This window comes from Ursus arctos, unplaced genomic scaffold, assembly GCF_023065955.2.
Source record: "Ursus arctos isolate Adak ecotype North America unplaced genomic scaffold, UrsArc2.0 scaffold_34, whole genome shotgun sequence".
Lineage (NCBI taxonomy): Eukaryota > Metazoa > Chordata > Mammalia > Carnivora > Ursidae > Ursus > Ursus arctos.
Window position 1 is genome coordinate 12,782,208 of NW_026623030.1, and position 15,528 is coordinate 12,797,735.

Consider the following 15,528-nt stretch of genomic DNA (forward strand, 5'->3'; position numbering starts at 1 on the left):
TAGAATTAAGAGCTTTCTTTTTTCAAGTTATTTATTCAATTATTTTATATCAGCATGGGCTCATGATACCTGCTTTATTCTATGGGTTATAATTCATTATCATTATTTAAGTTCAAACAGTACCAGTCTCAGCCACTGGGAGTCCTTTCAAGTTGGCTCCTGTGTCCTTTTGTTATGTCTCCTAATTTTCTGAGCAATTAACCATAAATTGTTCCAAGCTCATCCTGTGCCAGCCTCCAAAACATTTCCCCAAAAAGGCTTGGTTCCTTTAATTGGAAAATGTTATTCAGAAACCAAGAACTGGGTGCTCACTGTTATGAATGAAGTGTCACTGCCTCTAGACCCGACCTCACATACCCATATAGTATACATTTCTGTAGCTATCTACATATATTAAAAACTGGAAGTTCATACTGATAACTTCAATTCTAGTTCCACACCACAGGGTTCATTCTAGCCCTCAACCCACCCCCATCTATAATTTAGTTGTTAGTGAGAAACCTGGCTCACTCTCATTATCCACAATATTTACCTATTTGCTCAATCCTAGAACACACATAAAGCAGTTTAGGAATTGCTAAGCCACACCCCTGTGAAAAATAAATTTACTAAAGTTTGGGGTGGCTCAGTTAGTTGAGTGTCTGACTCTTGATTTCGGCTCAGGTAAGGAGATCGAGCTCCACACTGGGCTCTGCGCTGGGCATGAAGCCTGCTTAAGATTCTCTCTTTCTCCCTCTCACTCTGTCCCCCCTTCCCTGCTCTTTCTCAAAAAGAAAAAAAAAAAAAGCTTTGGGTTTATTGGATAGACTTAAAAGTATATAGTCAAAATACTGTTTCCCAAAGGTACTTGGCTTACTTTTCTTCTTCATCTCCCCCCTTAGTGTGGTTTCATTATTCATTTGTAATACAGTTAAGAGTCACTGTTAGAATCTTTATTCAATTCTGGGTTCCTCTCACATTCTGGTTGTCTAATTATTTTTCAAGTACAGACTCAGAAATATACAAAAAGATGTACTCAGAGAAGTGTCACTTCCTTCTGTTCCTTCTATCCCATTCCCACTTTCTCTACCCTGCTCCCACTTCTTATGGGTAACCAAACCCATTCATTTCTGGTTTATCTTTCCTATGTGTACGCATGTGTGTTTTATACAAACAAGCAGATATTTGTATACTTATCTCCCCTTCTTTCTTGAATGAAAGAGGGTATACAACAGATGTTTACTTGCCCTCTCCTGCAGAAGACAGTTAACATAGCAGGCCTGTTACCCTTAGAAAGGCCTGCTTGCAAGGGTGGCCTTGGCTCATGTGGGAACTTAGATTTTGGGAAAGTTCCCAACATTCCCTAATGGTAAGAGCGGCTTGGTGCACCCATATAATAATGGGGTTTATGTTGAACACCTGCTTTTCTTCTGGAAGTGTGGAATTTTGGTATGTGCCAGGCAGAGGATGCCCATGGGACCAGACCCCAGTAAAAACTCTGGGTTCTAAAAAGCTTCCATGGTAGACCACATTTCACATATGTTGTCACAGTTTGTTCCTGGAGAAGGCTCTGTGTGTGTGTGTGTGTGTGTGTGTGTGTGTGTGTGTGTGTGTGACTACGGTGGGAGAGGACTCTTGAAAGCCAGCACCTGATATCTTCTGGACTTTGCACCATGCTTCCCCACTCATTGCTTTATATCCTTTGTTACAATTAATCTTAGCTACAAATATGACCATGCGCTGAGTCCTGTGAGTTACAGTGAATCCCCAAACCTGGAGGTGGTCTTGGGGAGCCATGACACACCTGGAAATCACTCCATATCGGTACGTGGAGATCCTCAATTCTTTATTACAGGTGCATAGTGCTCCACGTATGGATGTACCATATACATACTACAGTTTATTCAACCTTTCTCCTACATGTGGACATTTAGGTTGCTTCCAACATTTTGCAATGCTGCAAATAGTAACTTTGGGTATATGTATTTCTATAATTTGCAGGTATATATTCAGGGTAGATTCCAAGAAATGAGAGTGCTAGGTCAACAGGTCAGAGCATATGCTTTCTGGTTAGGTGCAGCCAAATTCCTCTTCTGAAAGTTTGTATCAGTATGCATTCCCACCAGCAATGAGTGAGAACACCTTTTTCCTCACAGCCTTGCCAATCAGATATGTTGCCATAATTTTCTATTTTCTCCAATCTAATAGATAAAAAAGTGGCATTTCGACTGTTTAAAATTACATTTCTCTAATTATAAGTGAGGTTGACCATCTCTTCATGTGTTTAAGAACACACACACGAACACACACACACACACACACACACACACACACACACACACAGAGAAATGAATCATCTATTCAAGTCCTTCCTTGATTTTTCTATTGGGTTTTCCATTCCCCAATCTAAGAGTTCTTTGTATATTAGTGGGGTGCCTGGCTGGCTTGGTCAGTAGAGCATGCGACTCTTGATCTCAGGGTTGTAAATTCAAACCCCACTGGGTGTAGAGATTACTTAAAAATAAAATCTTTAAAATAAGGAAAAGAGTTCTTTATGGCGTGCCTGGTGACTCAGTCGGTCAGGTCAAGATCCCAGGGTCTGGGAAGCAGCCCCGCACTGGGTGCAGGGAGCCTGCTTCTTCCTCTCCCTCTGCCCCTTTCCCTGTTTGTGCACTCTCTCTCTCATATAAAATCTTTTTTAAAAAAAGAGAGAGTTCTTTATATATTAGAGAGATAAGTCCTTTACCTGTGATATATATTGCAAAATGTTCTCCTAATTCACCAACTGTGTTCTGTTTGTGCTGTTTTGCCAATCTAGCAAGAATTCTTATCTTGATGTCCAAGGATGTCTGGGCTCTGCAAACCTTCTGAATTAGTAGTTTGCTTTTCTGAGAGATCTGTAGCATTCATTCAGATTTTCAAAGGGTCCTCTGACCTGAGAATGACTGAGCTATCACTATGTCTTCTACAGAGCCTGTGTCCAACAGAACCACTTCTGCTTGATAGCTTTCCAAATTCTTAAAGGCTTGCCTTGATTCTTCTTTCACAGGACATACCCAAGCAACTGGCCTCCAATGGTGTATTTTCAGGTTCTGTCATTAGTGTGAATTCTTTATCATGAACGCATTTCTGGTTTTCTATACTCTTCCTACACATGATACATGTGACACCAGGCTCAGCACGTGGAGGAGAGGACAGGATCCACTCTGGCCAGTGACCCCAACACTGACACATTCCTTGCTTTCCCTCTGTCCTCCCCACCCCAGGGGCATCTTGAGCTCATCTGAGTGCTGGGGTGGGGAGAGGGGACTGCGAGTGTGATACTCTAACTACAGACTAACCAACACACAACAAACTACAACTGCTACTTCTCAGTCCAGGTAACACATTTCTGTTAATGTACATTTAAGAGCAAATGGGCTTTTCTTGGTGGCTATCCCACAAAGTCAATTCTAATTGACTAGCTAAAACCTATAGGTCTTTTGTTGCTCCAAAAGTACTTCTGCTTTTTTTTTTCCCCCACTTATGAAGTTCACTTTTTGGAACCAAGTAAAAAAGTCTTACATTTATAACTATTAAATTTCATTTTGCTTTACACAATTCAAAATAGTATTTATCTCAGGTGGAGCTGGGAGGGAGAAAGGGACAGTAATTTTCTAGATCGTAGGTTAGGAGGCATATATATATGTGTGTATGTATTGTATTATGTACTTCATAATTTATGATATTTTTATTTTATACCAAATATTACATGAAGATTTAAGTAAATTACAGAAAATTTTCATCTTGTTAGACCAAGCCCACCATATCAAGAAGAAAGAAACTTTTAGATCCTGAATCTGTTACCTCACTTATATTTTTAAGGGTAGGTTATCATAGCATAAAACCTGGTATTTTACTTAATTACCGCTATCTAAAGATTCAACTATTCCTAACTATGGTCAATGTATGAAGCCTATTAACAACAATCGATTTTGCCCTGTAACCTGTGTAAACAAATGACATATTTATAAGGTGGGAAATGGAGCTTAGCCCAGAAAACCCAGGGAATATGAATTTATTTGTGGGTCTAGAGTGGGGGTTGGCAAACTATAGCCCATGGGCCAGTACCTGTGTCTATATAAAAGGTTTACTGATATACAGCCACACTCATTCATGTATTGTCTATGCCTGCTTTCATGCTACAAGGGCAGAGCTGACTAGTTCTGACAGAGACCCTACCGCCTGCAAAGTCTGAAATATTTACTACATGGCCCTGTACAGAAAAAGTTTGCTGAACCCTGGTCTAAGGCACTATCCAGAGGAGAAAGTAAGTTTTCTAGTGTACTTGGCAGGTATATTCCTTTAGGAGTCTGGCTTCCTCAGGCTATCACAGCTCACTAAATCATTAGTCTTGCCTACCTGAACCCTATTATTCTAATTTCACACTTACAGAGAGAGATTTGATTTCCCATGTAGGCTTGCCTACGGGGAGAAGACATACTGACCAGCCAGTGTGACCATTTCTACAAAGTATTAACTCCACTTTTCACTGTGAATTACAGAACTGGCTTTCTGATTTATAGTTTAGTCTCTCATGAAGTGGATTAGCATGGGTCAGTCCTTTGGAGACAATAACCTCCGATACATTAAAAAATAAAAGTCAAGTCTCTGGACCTGCAATGTTAAGGACCAGCTCCCGAAATATGGAGATCCCTCTAGGGTATCCATTCTATGAAGCTCTACCTGGGTCAGCAGAGTCCCTCAGAGATATTTCTGTGACCTGTCCCTCCATCCTATTTGTGATGCTACCAAAACTTAAGGAATGAGTATCCACCATTTCTTAAAATCAGATGCAGAAATATCACATGACTACCAGAAGACTCAACATTCCACATATGGTAGCTGCTTCAGAGAAGTGACACTTTTTCCTTAGATAAGCACTTTCTCTTTTCAAGTGTCTGATGTGACACAAAGGTTTTGAAATATCATCAAAAGAAAGTTAACATCAAACTCAACATTTTGGAAATGTTTCAAGAACAAATCATAAGCTACCTGTCAGCATCTGTACTTTGTCATGTGAAGTGTTACTCTGGAAAGCTGTCATTCACACTCATCTGAATTGAGATCTCACGTCTTACCTGACTTGGGCTGATCTTTTCTCCAGCAGCTGTGGAATGTTGATGTGGGTCTTCCTTTGCTCCCTCATAGGGGTCTCTTACAATTTCCGCCTGGTCCCCTTGATCTCTGAAGACCTTTAGCTCCATGCTCTTGGTTTTCTCTTCCCTATCCAAGATCCCCGAAGCCACAGAACCTCCTGCTGTGGAGTCCACCAGCCCACACCGCCCAGGCTCACCCCCATGATCCAAGGTGCCAGAAGTTTCTTCACAACAACTTTCCGCACGAGTCCTCTGCAGCTCCAAGGGCACTGCCCTACTCTGACTTATGAGAGAGCTTGAGACTCCGGGTTTTACATCTGGAATCACACTTGGCTCAGGGTCAGCATGAAGCTCTTTGGAGACACTCACAGAGAGTTCAGAGTATAATTCCTGCACCCCGGCAGACATGGAGGAATCAAGTGGAACTGGCTGAGTCTCTACTCCGGATGACAGCATTAGGGCAGATGGAAGATTATGGAGTCAAGTCTTTTACATCAAATGGTTCACCCTGACACAAATCAAAGGAAGGGATAAAAGTTTAAAACCTTGCAGGGTAGAAGAAAGCTGTTTCAGCTAAAACTGGCTAAAATAAGGACAATAAAAAATTTCTACCTCAAATGCTGACAACATCTGGCACCAAAACATCCTCCTTAAAGACTGTGACTTAGTGGAAAAATACATACCTTAAACCTTTAATAGACATCTGTCTAATCTCAATTCAAATACTGCCTTATGGGGCGCCTGGGTGGCACAGCGGTTAAGCGTGTGCCTTCGGCTCAGGGAGTGATCCCGGCGTTCTGGGATCGAGCCCCATGTCAGGCTCCTCAGCTATGAGCCTGCTTCTTCCTCTCCCACTCCCCCTGCTTGTGTTCCCTCTCTCACTGGCTGTCTCTATCTCTGTCGAATAAATAAATAAAAATTAAAAAAAAAAAAAGAAACAAAAAACCCCCAAATACTGCCTTATGAACAATTCTCAGTTTAAACCTGGAGGGCCAGCAAATGTAGATGAGCATGTCTGAGCATCCAAGGATAGAAATGATGTAAATTAGAAGATAAAGATGATTTTCTACTTGTTTTCAGGGCATGAACCTTGCCTGTTTTGTTCATTACTATATCCCCACTGCCTGGGAGAGGAGCTCAGCACATAGAAGGTAGTCAGTAAATACTTGCTGAATGAACATATACTGAGGGATTCTGAGGAATTTAATATACTGACTTTTCCTCAACAATAATTCTCTATGAAAGGATGTTTAGAGACAACAGAATTCCATTCCTGTACTGCTTACCAAACATTTGAGCTGTGTCTACCCAGACTAGCACAAGACGCTACTAAACCAGACCTTCAGCAGAACCCTTTTATTCAGCATCTTGACATTTTCCAAGTGCCTTCATAGACACAACTAATTTGATTCTCACAACCTTGTGAGCAAAGTAGAGCAGCCATCACTATTCCGTTATAGATCCTAACATCACACTGAAGAGGTAAAAGTGACCTGCCTAAAATATTACAGGGTTAATCTGAGGAGGGGGGGTACCCAAGGGGCTTCCACAGTGTTGGGAATGTTTCACCTCTTGAGCTGAATAGCGAAAACATGAGTTATTTGCTAAAATATGCATATTTGTGTAGTTCATAAAACTACATTATTAAAGTTAACACACACACACACACACACACACACACACACAGCTAGGGAATGGTACACTTGGAACTCGGGTTTCCTGATTGGTAACTCTTCCATTTTAGTCTACCAAATGTGTGCAGTTTCCACAACAAAATTCACTTTGACCTGACCAAGGTGGAAGCTGGTTAACCAAAGAAGATACTACATGATTTCATTCTTGATGCTTTCCCCTAATCCTAACAAAAGGAGAGAAGAGGTGAGAAATTTCCGGCAACTGAGTTCATAACAACGATTTACCTGAGGTATAGGCAAATCCCTTTGGCCAAAATGCACACATGAAAGGATATTGCAGAAAGCCAGCAGATTTCTACTCCTACCACTTTCTAACATCCATCTTTTCCCAAAATAAACATATTACATACAAGCAAAATCCATTGCTGGCTACCAAACTGTTTTGACTATTGAGTTTTCTCACCTTCTCTCCACTGACCACATTCAGATTTCTGAGCAGGAGGGACTCTCCAATACACCAAGTAAATCTTTACAACTCAGTTTCCTTGGACCCTGTCTCTATTCCTGCCCTGATTTTCTGGGGGAGCCCACACATGTCACTTATACAAAAGGCACTTGCCTCCAGGTCAAGAAGCACCTACTCCTTGAATATTCCTGGGTTTACAATCTTTCCTCCTTGCACAGAAGATCCCACTGATTGACGCATGCTATCAAGACTGAACCCGGGGCCCTGAGGCAGGATAGATAACAGGTCCTTTCGTTTTGGACCATTCTGCCTTTCTTCCGGTTTTCCAACGTGTAGTGGATAGTTTACTTACTCACATTACTATGCTTTCATCCACTGGGTGTCCTTAATGTTCTGAAGGGCTCCTCCCCAAAAATAAAAGTATATAACATGACACTACTAACTTAAATACTAGAAATTATAGGAAATCAGACTGCTGGTCCTTTAAGTTTAGAGAGCACAGGAGGGCCGATGAAAAAATCTGAATCCAAAAAAGCAGCAAGGAGAGATAAATTGTTGTGTCCAGGAGTATGGTGAGAATCAAACGAGACACTTTCATAACTGGTGTTGACAAAAACATATCCTTTTTGGAGCTACAATCTTCCCCTTTCTCCTCTAGCTCCTGGATATTTTTAGAGGCACTTTAGACTTTAGGCCACTTAGGGTGTGTGTGTGTGTATGTGGGGGTTAACAGCTAAAGCAGAATTGCTATTCAATGCCAAAAAAGGGGAGGAGGTGCTCAATTTTCATTTGGTTCAGTTTCCCTTTCACGACAACAGATACAATCCAGTTTTTGGTTATCATACCACATACAGACCAGAAGAGTAAGTGCAGGAAAGGATACTGTAAAAGATCAGGTTTGTTAACCGAGATGGGCTCTCTGGGTCTCTTGCTACCACCATGTGCTCAGAGTTCCTCTCCCTTACCCGCCACTAAGGTGTCAGTGTTCTCAAAAGTTTAATCTTTGACACGCCTCCCATTCCAGGCTTCACTCTTTTAATGACCTCACCTTTTTTTGCAGCTTTTCTGCTATGTGGATGACTCTAAACTGTCCCTTTAAGTATAGGTGACCACACGAGCCAACAATTGCACTCTCAGGTACACATGCACAAAAACTAGTAGACAAATGTTCATAGCAGCACTATTCACAATAGCCAAAAAGTGGAAACAGCTTATATGTCCATCAACTGATGAATGGATAAACAATGTGGTACATCCGTACAATGGAATATCACTTGGCTGTAAAAAGGAAGGAAATACTGATTTGTGATACAACATGGATGAACCTTGAAGACATTATGGTAAGTAAAACACACCAGTCACAAAGAACCATATAAAATCTCATATATATAAAATACCCGGAGCAGACAAATCTGTGGAGTTGGAAAGTGATTTAGTGGTTCCTTAGTGAGAGCTGGAAAAACTGGGAGTGACTGCTAATAGTTTTGGGGGCAATAAAAATGTTCTAAAGTTGATTGTGGTGATGGTTACACAACTCTGTGACTATGCTAAAAACCACTAAATTGTACAATTTAAGTTGGTAAATTGTATGATATGCAAATTATATCTGAAAGCTGATTTAAAACAAAAACAAAAACACCTGTCCCCAGCTCCCATCTTTTCTCAAATTCCTGACCTATGTTTCATTTATAAGGATGGCACCCCTCCCAAACTTAACATGTCTAAGATAGAACCCATTCAACCCAATGATAATTGAGTCTTACTACATAAAAACAGCTAAGAAAAACAAAGATGAGTAAGATGTTCTCAGTAAACTTACAAGCTTATTTTTTATCCTGTTGCCTCTCTCAGTAACAACACCCCCATTACTCTAGAGCTCAGACTTGAATCCCCAGACACAACTATATCTGACCTTCCTCCTGTTGTTCCATTAGCACTTGTAGCCCACAGACTCAACTCCTGCAGTGTCTCTAACAAATCCCACTCCTTTCCATTCCCATGGCCCTAATTCAGGATTTGTTCCAAACACAAGATCATGCACAAATACACATTTACTAAACAGATCTGTATCATGAAGAGGCAATATTGATAATCACAAAGAACGGTTCAAAATATTCTTCAAGGAAAACAGTGCTGTTACGTTTCTTATGCATGCATCTGTGCTGTAAACTGGCATTGGCCAAAACAGAATTTTAAAGCTTTGGTTCCCCCCTAAATAACTTCCAGTTTACGAAAGCCAACCACCACAAAGCTTTCACCTCTTGAATCTTCTGTTTGGTAAAGATATCATTCTAAGAATTTTCAACCTGTAAAACAACTAAGCACGTTGGCTGTTGAAGCAAAACAGACTTCTCTCCTTTTCTCCTTGCCCTATCCTGGGTCCTTGAATTTCTGAGCAGTATCTGCAGTTGAGTCACCCAGAACAGTGGAGTGTCTCATCTGGACCCCTCAGAGTTGAAGTAATATTTAGATGTAAGCCTAGAGCAGCAGATTAAAATTATTCTTAGTTCACTAGCTTGCACCACCAAACTCTTATTTTAGCCATCTATCAAAATATTGGTAATGCCACAGACTGCAGGAACAGAACAAAATTTTAACCAGACATTCAAGTTTATTAAAACTAAATTTCTAAATATAATGGAACAATTAAAAATAATGGGGTAGAGAAACAACTCTACAAAGAAGGCTGCCTGGGATAGTTTATCAAACTAAACATCAGAACTCTTTTATTTTGGTAAAATATGCACATAGGAAAACTGTTTGAAAGAATATAATCCAAATATTAGCCGTATTACCCTGGGTGAGAGGATCACAAACAACTTATACGTTGTACTTTTTTTTTTTTTTACAGTAAGTATGTATTACTTCTGTTAAAACATTTTTAAACATTGTTTCCCAAGATCCAAATAGGAATAAAGAATAACTGGTAAGTGTATTATCCCTTTATTTTATCAGTATCTTTCCAAATGTCAGCTCTCTGCCTCAACCATAGAAGTTTTTACATTAAAGTGTTAAGTAAACCTCAAAAGGAAACAGTGAGTTATACATACTCATAAAATGAAGGCAGGGATTTATAGCTTAATCCTTACTAATGACTTATAACCAACCTACTTGGTGAGCACACTGGCTAATTACCTAGTTTGAGGTATAAGCAAAAAATAAATCATAGATTCACAAACAACTCTTACCAGCTGCTACTGGCTTGTCATCTTTACCATGACACAAATGAGTATTAGATTGTTTAGGGAATGGACTTATCCCTGAAAAAAGACCCATACTTATAGAGAGTATGCAGTAAAGTTATCCCAATAAAAGAAAAAATTGTTTTGAATTGAGAACAATCATTTCAAAACCTTTCTATGTCAAATGCAACAGCAATGCTGGGAAGCAGTCTAGTTGCTGGTCTCTGAACTGGGAGACCTCAGTCCCTATCCTGTGGGCTGTATGGCCTTGAATGTGTCACTTAAATTTCCTGGGCTTGTTTTTCACATGTAAAATGAACAAGTTAAACAAAATAACCTCAAAGGGTCCTGCCACCCATAAAAATCCCACGACTCTAAACGATCTAACTTTTCTATATCTCTTTGTTTCTCGAAGTGCGTCTATAGATACCAACAATGGTGGTAGAGTTCCAACTAAGCCCCACTGCAGGCACTCAGGGCATAGGAGGTAATTTAAGAACACTTTACACACAAAAAAGATGGAAAGCTTTTTCTTAGTGGCAGCGCTAATTCCTATCCTACCAAATAACAAAAACATGAAGAAAAGAAAATAAACTACCAGTGAAAGATTAACGCTGCAGTTCTCAATCTCATCAGAATACATTTTATAATACTAAAAACCTGACAAAGTGCCCTTTCAGTTTAGCAGTTCAAACACCCCCTAAAACAAAAGTTCTGGGAGTACAAAGTTTACAGCAGTAAGTAAAACGTAGAAAAAAGAATCAAACAAAGAAAACATCAGAACAGAAAACCATGTGCCCAATAATCCCCAGTCTGAAGGTCTCCCCTCCCTTTAATTCCAATGCAAAAGCGCTGCTCAAAACGAAGAACAGTTAGTAACACCAGGCGCTGCCACACTTGTGTCAAGGGACAATACTCACAATATCGATCAGGCCCTCAGAAGTTCACAACACTCCTTTCACCTTGAGAAAGGGGCTTTCTTTTCCAAGATTCGGACACTGTAGCCAATGCCTCCATGAGAGCATTCGGAGAAGGGGCCTCTTCTTGAGGGACAGAGAAAGAAGAATCTTTTAACGAGATCTCTAGACAAACAGAAAGTCGGGTAGGGAAGTCTATATACTAAAGAGGGCCCAGCTCTTCAACATGGAGTGTGCAGGAAATCTCAGAAGCATCAAGCACTGTTTCCCTTTTCCTTCCTTTATTAGCATGCAGAAAAAGGATCCCTCTGTCTCCACATGGGGAGTGAAACAGTGAAAATGCTCCTGATTTCTGACAAAGGATTTCTGCATAAAAGATTTTCATTTCTTTTTAAAGGAAAAGGAGAAGGAAACCATCTGGGCCACTCTAAATACACTGCAGGAAAGAGTCCTCCTCTGAAAGGTAGAGAGTCTTTGAGAAAAGAAGTTGGAAGCTCCCTCTTTGAGGAGGGGGAGGTGTGCAGATAGCAGGAAGCTTTTTAATCACTACAGCAGGTAGGGGGAGTGGGAGAGGACATCTCTAACCAGTCAGAAAGAAGTGATAGCTTCTGTGGACAAAGGGAAGGCCGGCTTTTAGTATCAGTCCTGCCTCCCTCTTGGAGTACAGACCTGTTTCCAAAAACAAAGTCTTTTTCTCTTGCTTATTCTGAGGCCCTCTTTGTTAATTTGGGGAGCATGGAAAAATCTAAAGGGAGTAGAAATGCCTCTTTCTCCACCCCAGGGTGGGGAAAAGTCTCCTTTCCAGTGAGAACGGATGGCTTGAACACCTGAGATGTGGGCGTGGGGACGGGAGGAGGCATGCATGGAAAAATCTGGGTCTCTATGGAAGATACTAGTTTTCTTTCTTTAACAACAACAACAGCAGCAGCAGCAAATTAAGTAACAATGACAGCAACAATTTACCAAAAGCTTACAATGTCCTAAGCACTTACACAAATTCTCCCTTAGCCCTCAAGACAATGCTGTACAAAGAGGACCCAAATTAGAGATGGGCTAACTGAGACTCAGAAAGGTTAAACAACTAACCAAGGTCACGAAGATGGGAAGTGGGAGACAGACTTGCAACTACCACATTCCAGACGCCATGCTCTTAACTGTGCAAGGGAAAGGAGCTCGTTGCACACCAAGAGACTTGCGGGAAGAGAAGCGAGGCTCCCTCTGTGGACGTGATTGGGGGAGGGGGGGAAGAGACTGACTTCTAATACTACAAAGTAAATTCAGGGTCTTCCTCTTTATATCTATGGGCAAAGGTGAAAAATAAAAGAAAGAAGGTTAAGTCTCTCTTTTACAGGGAAGGAAGAACCCCCCCCCAACACTTTTAGGCAAGTTGAGTCTCGCTTTTCATCTGGGGAGTGCTGACCAAATCGGGGGAAAGGTCTTGTTGAGGGGTTTTATACTAGCCCTCCGATTGAAATAAGTTTAGAATCTCCCCCTCGCACCCCGGGCGCGGGTATCGCACCGCTGACAAAATGCACAGGAGATGGGGAAAAGCGTACGCCCACAACAAGGGGCGTCGCCCTCCTCGAGAAGTTGGGGGTCCCCCGCCGTATCGAGGTTGAAGAGGAGCATCTCTCCCCCGTCGGAGCCATGACTCGGAGAAGCCGTTTCCCCTTCTCGACGCGGGGCCTGGTCTCCTCCCTCTCCCCCGGTCGTTCCGCCGCCCGCAGAACAGCCTCCGTTCCCTTCGGCGCCCCAAGAGGGAGGGGGGCCTGGGCTCCCCCTCCGCCTGCAACGCCCGGCGGAGGGTCCCCTCAGGGTGGAGTGGGGCGGGGCGGCTGCGCCCGAAGCCTTCCCGCCCCCGGCCTCTTACCCTGAGGCCTGCTCCGCGGCCCGCGCTCGCCCCGCCAGCCCGGCCTTTGCAGCCGCAGCCCCGTCGCAGCCAAAGCTACCTGAGCCTACCGAGCCGAGAGAGCCCGGAGGCGCTCCAGCCGCCACCGCCTGTTCGTCTCTATGGTTTTCTTCCTCTTCGCTCCTCCCCCCCCCCCCCCCCGCACTTCCTCATCCGGGGCCCGAGCCAGCCATGCGGGCTCACCCACGTCCCGCCCCCGCATGGCGCGCGCGCAATCCTAGGGGAGGCTCTTCCCGCGTCAGGCCTCCGGCCGTGGGCCGGCCCTAACAGCCCTCTGCCCCGCCCCTGCGGCCCGGCTTCTTAAAGGGGAACACACCTTTTGCTCCAGCTCCGATTGGGCCCATTGTCTCCACTGCTGCTACCCTGGTCCAGTCCACTATTTTCCTGGCCTTATCGGCTGCAATTCTAGGGGATTCTCTCCGGCAGCCCAGGAGATCTTTTTATAACTTGAACCAGTGTGTTAGGTCATGTTAGGCCCCTGCTCCTTATTATTTTCTTTTCTTTTAGATTTTATTTATTTATTTATTTGAGAGAGAGAGAGAGAGAGAGAGAGAGAACAAGGAGGGGGAGCTGCAGGGGGAGGGAGAGGGATAAGCAGCTTCCCTGCTGAGAAAGGAGCCCAATGCAGGGCTCGAACCCGTCAGGACCTGAGCCGAAGTCAGACAATTGACTGAGCCATCCAGGTGCCCCCCCCACTTCTAATCACACTGACCACTAAATCTAAAAGGCACCTCTGCCTCCAGTCCTGCAAGGCATCTTGTTTTAATTTCTTCAAGGCTTAAACACTGGCTGAAATTGCCACGTTGCATCTATTTATTGATTCGTTCATCATCTGTCCCTTCCTATGCTTGTTCATCATTCTGTGGTCAGCACATAGCATGGCCTGGGCCACAAGTAAACGTTCAACAGACATTTGAAGGAAGGAAAGAAAGTTTATTCAAAAGGTAATCAAAGGGGTGCCTTTGTGGCTCAGTCAATTAAGTGTCCAACTCTTGATTTTGGCTCAGGTCATGAGCTCAGGGTCATGATCTCAGGGCCGTGGCATCGAGCCTGTGTTGAGCCCCATGTGGGGCTCTGTGCTTGATGGGGAATCTGCTTGAGATTCTTTCCCTCTCCCTCTGCCCCTTCCTCCTGCTTGCTCACGCTCTCAGAAAAATTTAAAAAAATCTTAGAAGGGGGGGAGGGGAATTAAGGAATTTCCGAGAATGGAGTCCACTTGATCCAAATCACACAGCCTTGTATTAAATACAGAAAGCTGTTGCTTTTTGGACCTTATCAACCTGGCTGACTATAGAACTGGAGGCTTAGAGGTTTATGGGAGATTTTAATTCTCTCTTCTCTGATCAGGATAACTTTGAGCCAGTCAACATGTGGACCATTTTGGTCAAGACAGTGGTTTTCCCACTTTGGGTCAGGGCTGGAGATACATAAACCCGAATGCCAAACCTATTATTTTACAGCCTGTGAGTGCATAGATCATCTGTATATGTGTACAATTCATACACAGGCTACTACAGTTGGTTTTGGGATTATTTAACTAGAAATTCACTTTAAAACATTTCTACCTTTACAGTATCCACATTGTCGAGTACTTTCTCAAGCACCTACCCCTTCCTGTAGAAGGGGAACTGAGAAACCCACCCAGTATTACTAGTTTGTCTTTTTGCCTCAGGCTCTAGCATGACTGTCCAGCACCACTATTGATCTTGTCTTTATTTTATTTTAAAATATTTATTTATTTACTTATTTATTTATTTATGGGGAGAGGGGCAGAGGGAAAGGGAGAGAAAATCCTCAAGTAGACTCCCCGGTGAGTGTGGAGCTTGACTCAGGGCTCAATCCCATGACCCTGAGATCATGACCTGAACTGAAGTCAGTTGGACGTCCAACTGACTGAGCCACCCAGGTCCCTCATCTTGTCTTTATTTTAAAATGTGATATTTTGTTAATAGTGGATTTTCGTATTAATTTTTATTTTGAAAATTATATTAAATATTATTTATCTTGTTCCCTGAGCTTCTTTGACACCTCCTTAACGTTGTATGCCCTAAGGCAAGTGTCTCACTAGCCTTACCCACCTCACCCTATTCCCAATTCTGCTCCTAGCTCTGTATTAGGCACAAAGAGGTCTAAAAGAAGCAGCATATATATATATCATTGAATCCCCTGGAAGTCAAGGAGAGCCAGTTTTCTAATCAATTCCATGCTTGTCAATAATACTCCGCATTTATATATAGCATTTTAAATTCTTTTAATTTGAAAGACCTAATGTAACATGTCCCTCATTTCATTTGGTCCTCAAA

General features: G+C 42.5%; 1 protein-coding gene across 9 annotated transcripts in view; it reads right to left on the reverse strand.

Annotated features, from left to right (window-relative positions):
• Window positions 1-13,371, reverse strand: part of PRR14L (proline rich 14 like) — a 56,856-nt gene extending 43,485 nt beyond the window's left edge. For 3 of the 9 annotated variants that reach the window (XM_057305786.1, XM_057305789.1, XM_026484886.4), the window contains exons 1-3: window positions 13,187-13,329; window positions 11,320-11,442; window positions 5,100-5,625 (exon numbers count right to left, since the gene is read on the reverse strand). In XM_057305786.1, the coding sequence (XP_057161769.1) occupies window positions 5,100-5,573 (474 nt within the window). In that variant the 5' untranslated portion in view covers window positions 5,574-5,625; window positions 11,320-11,442; window positions 13,187-13,329. The other 6 variants (XM_057305788.1, XM_048221401.2, XM_026484881.4 and 3 more) reach the window with 5 other exon arrangements.
• Window positions 13,372-15,528: the final 2,157 nt, after the last annotated feature.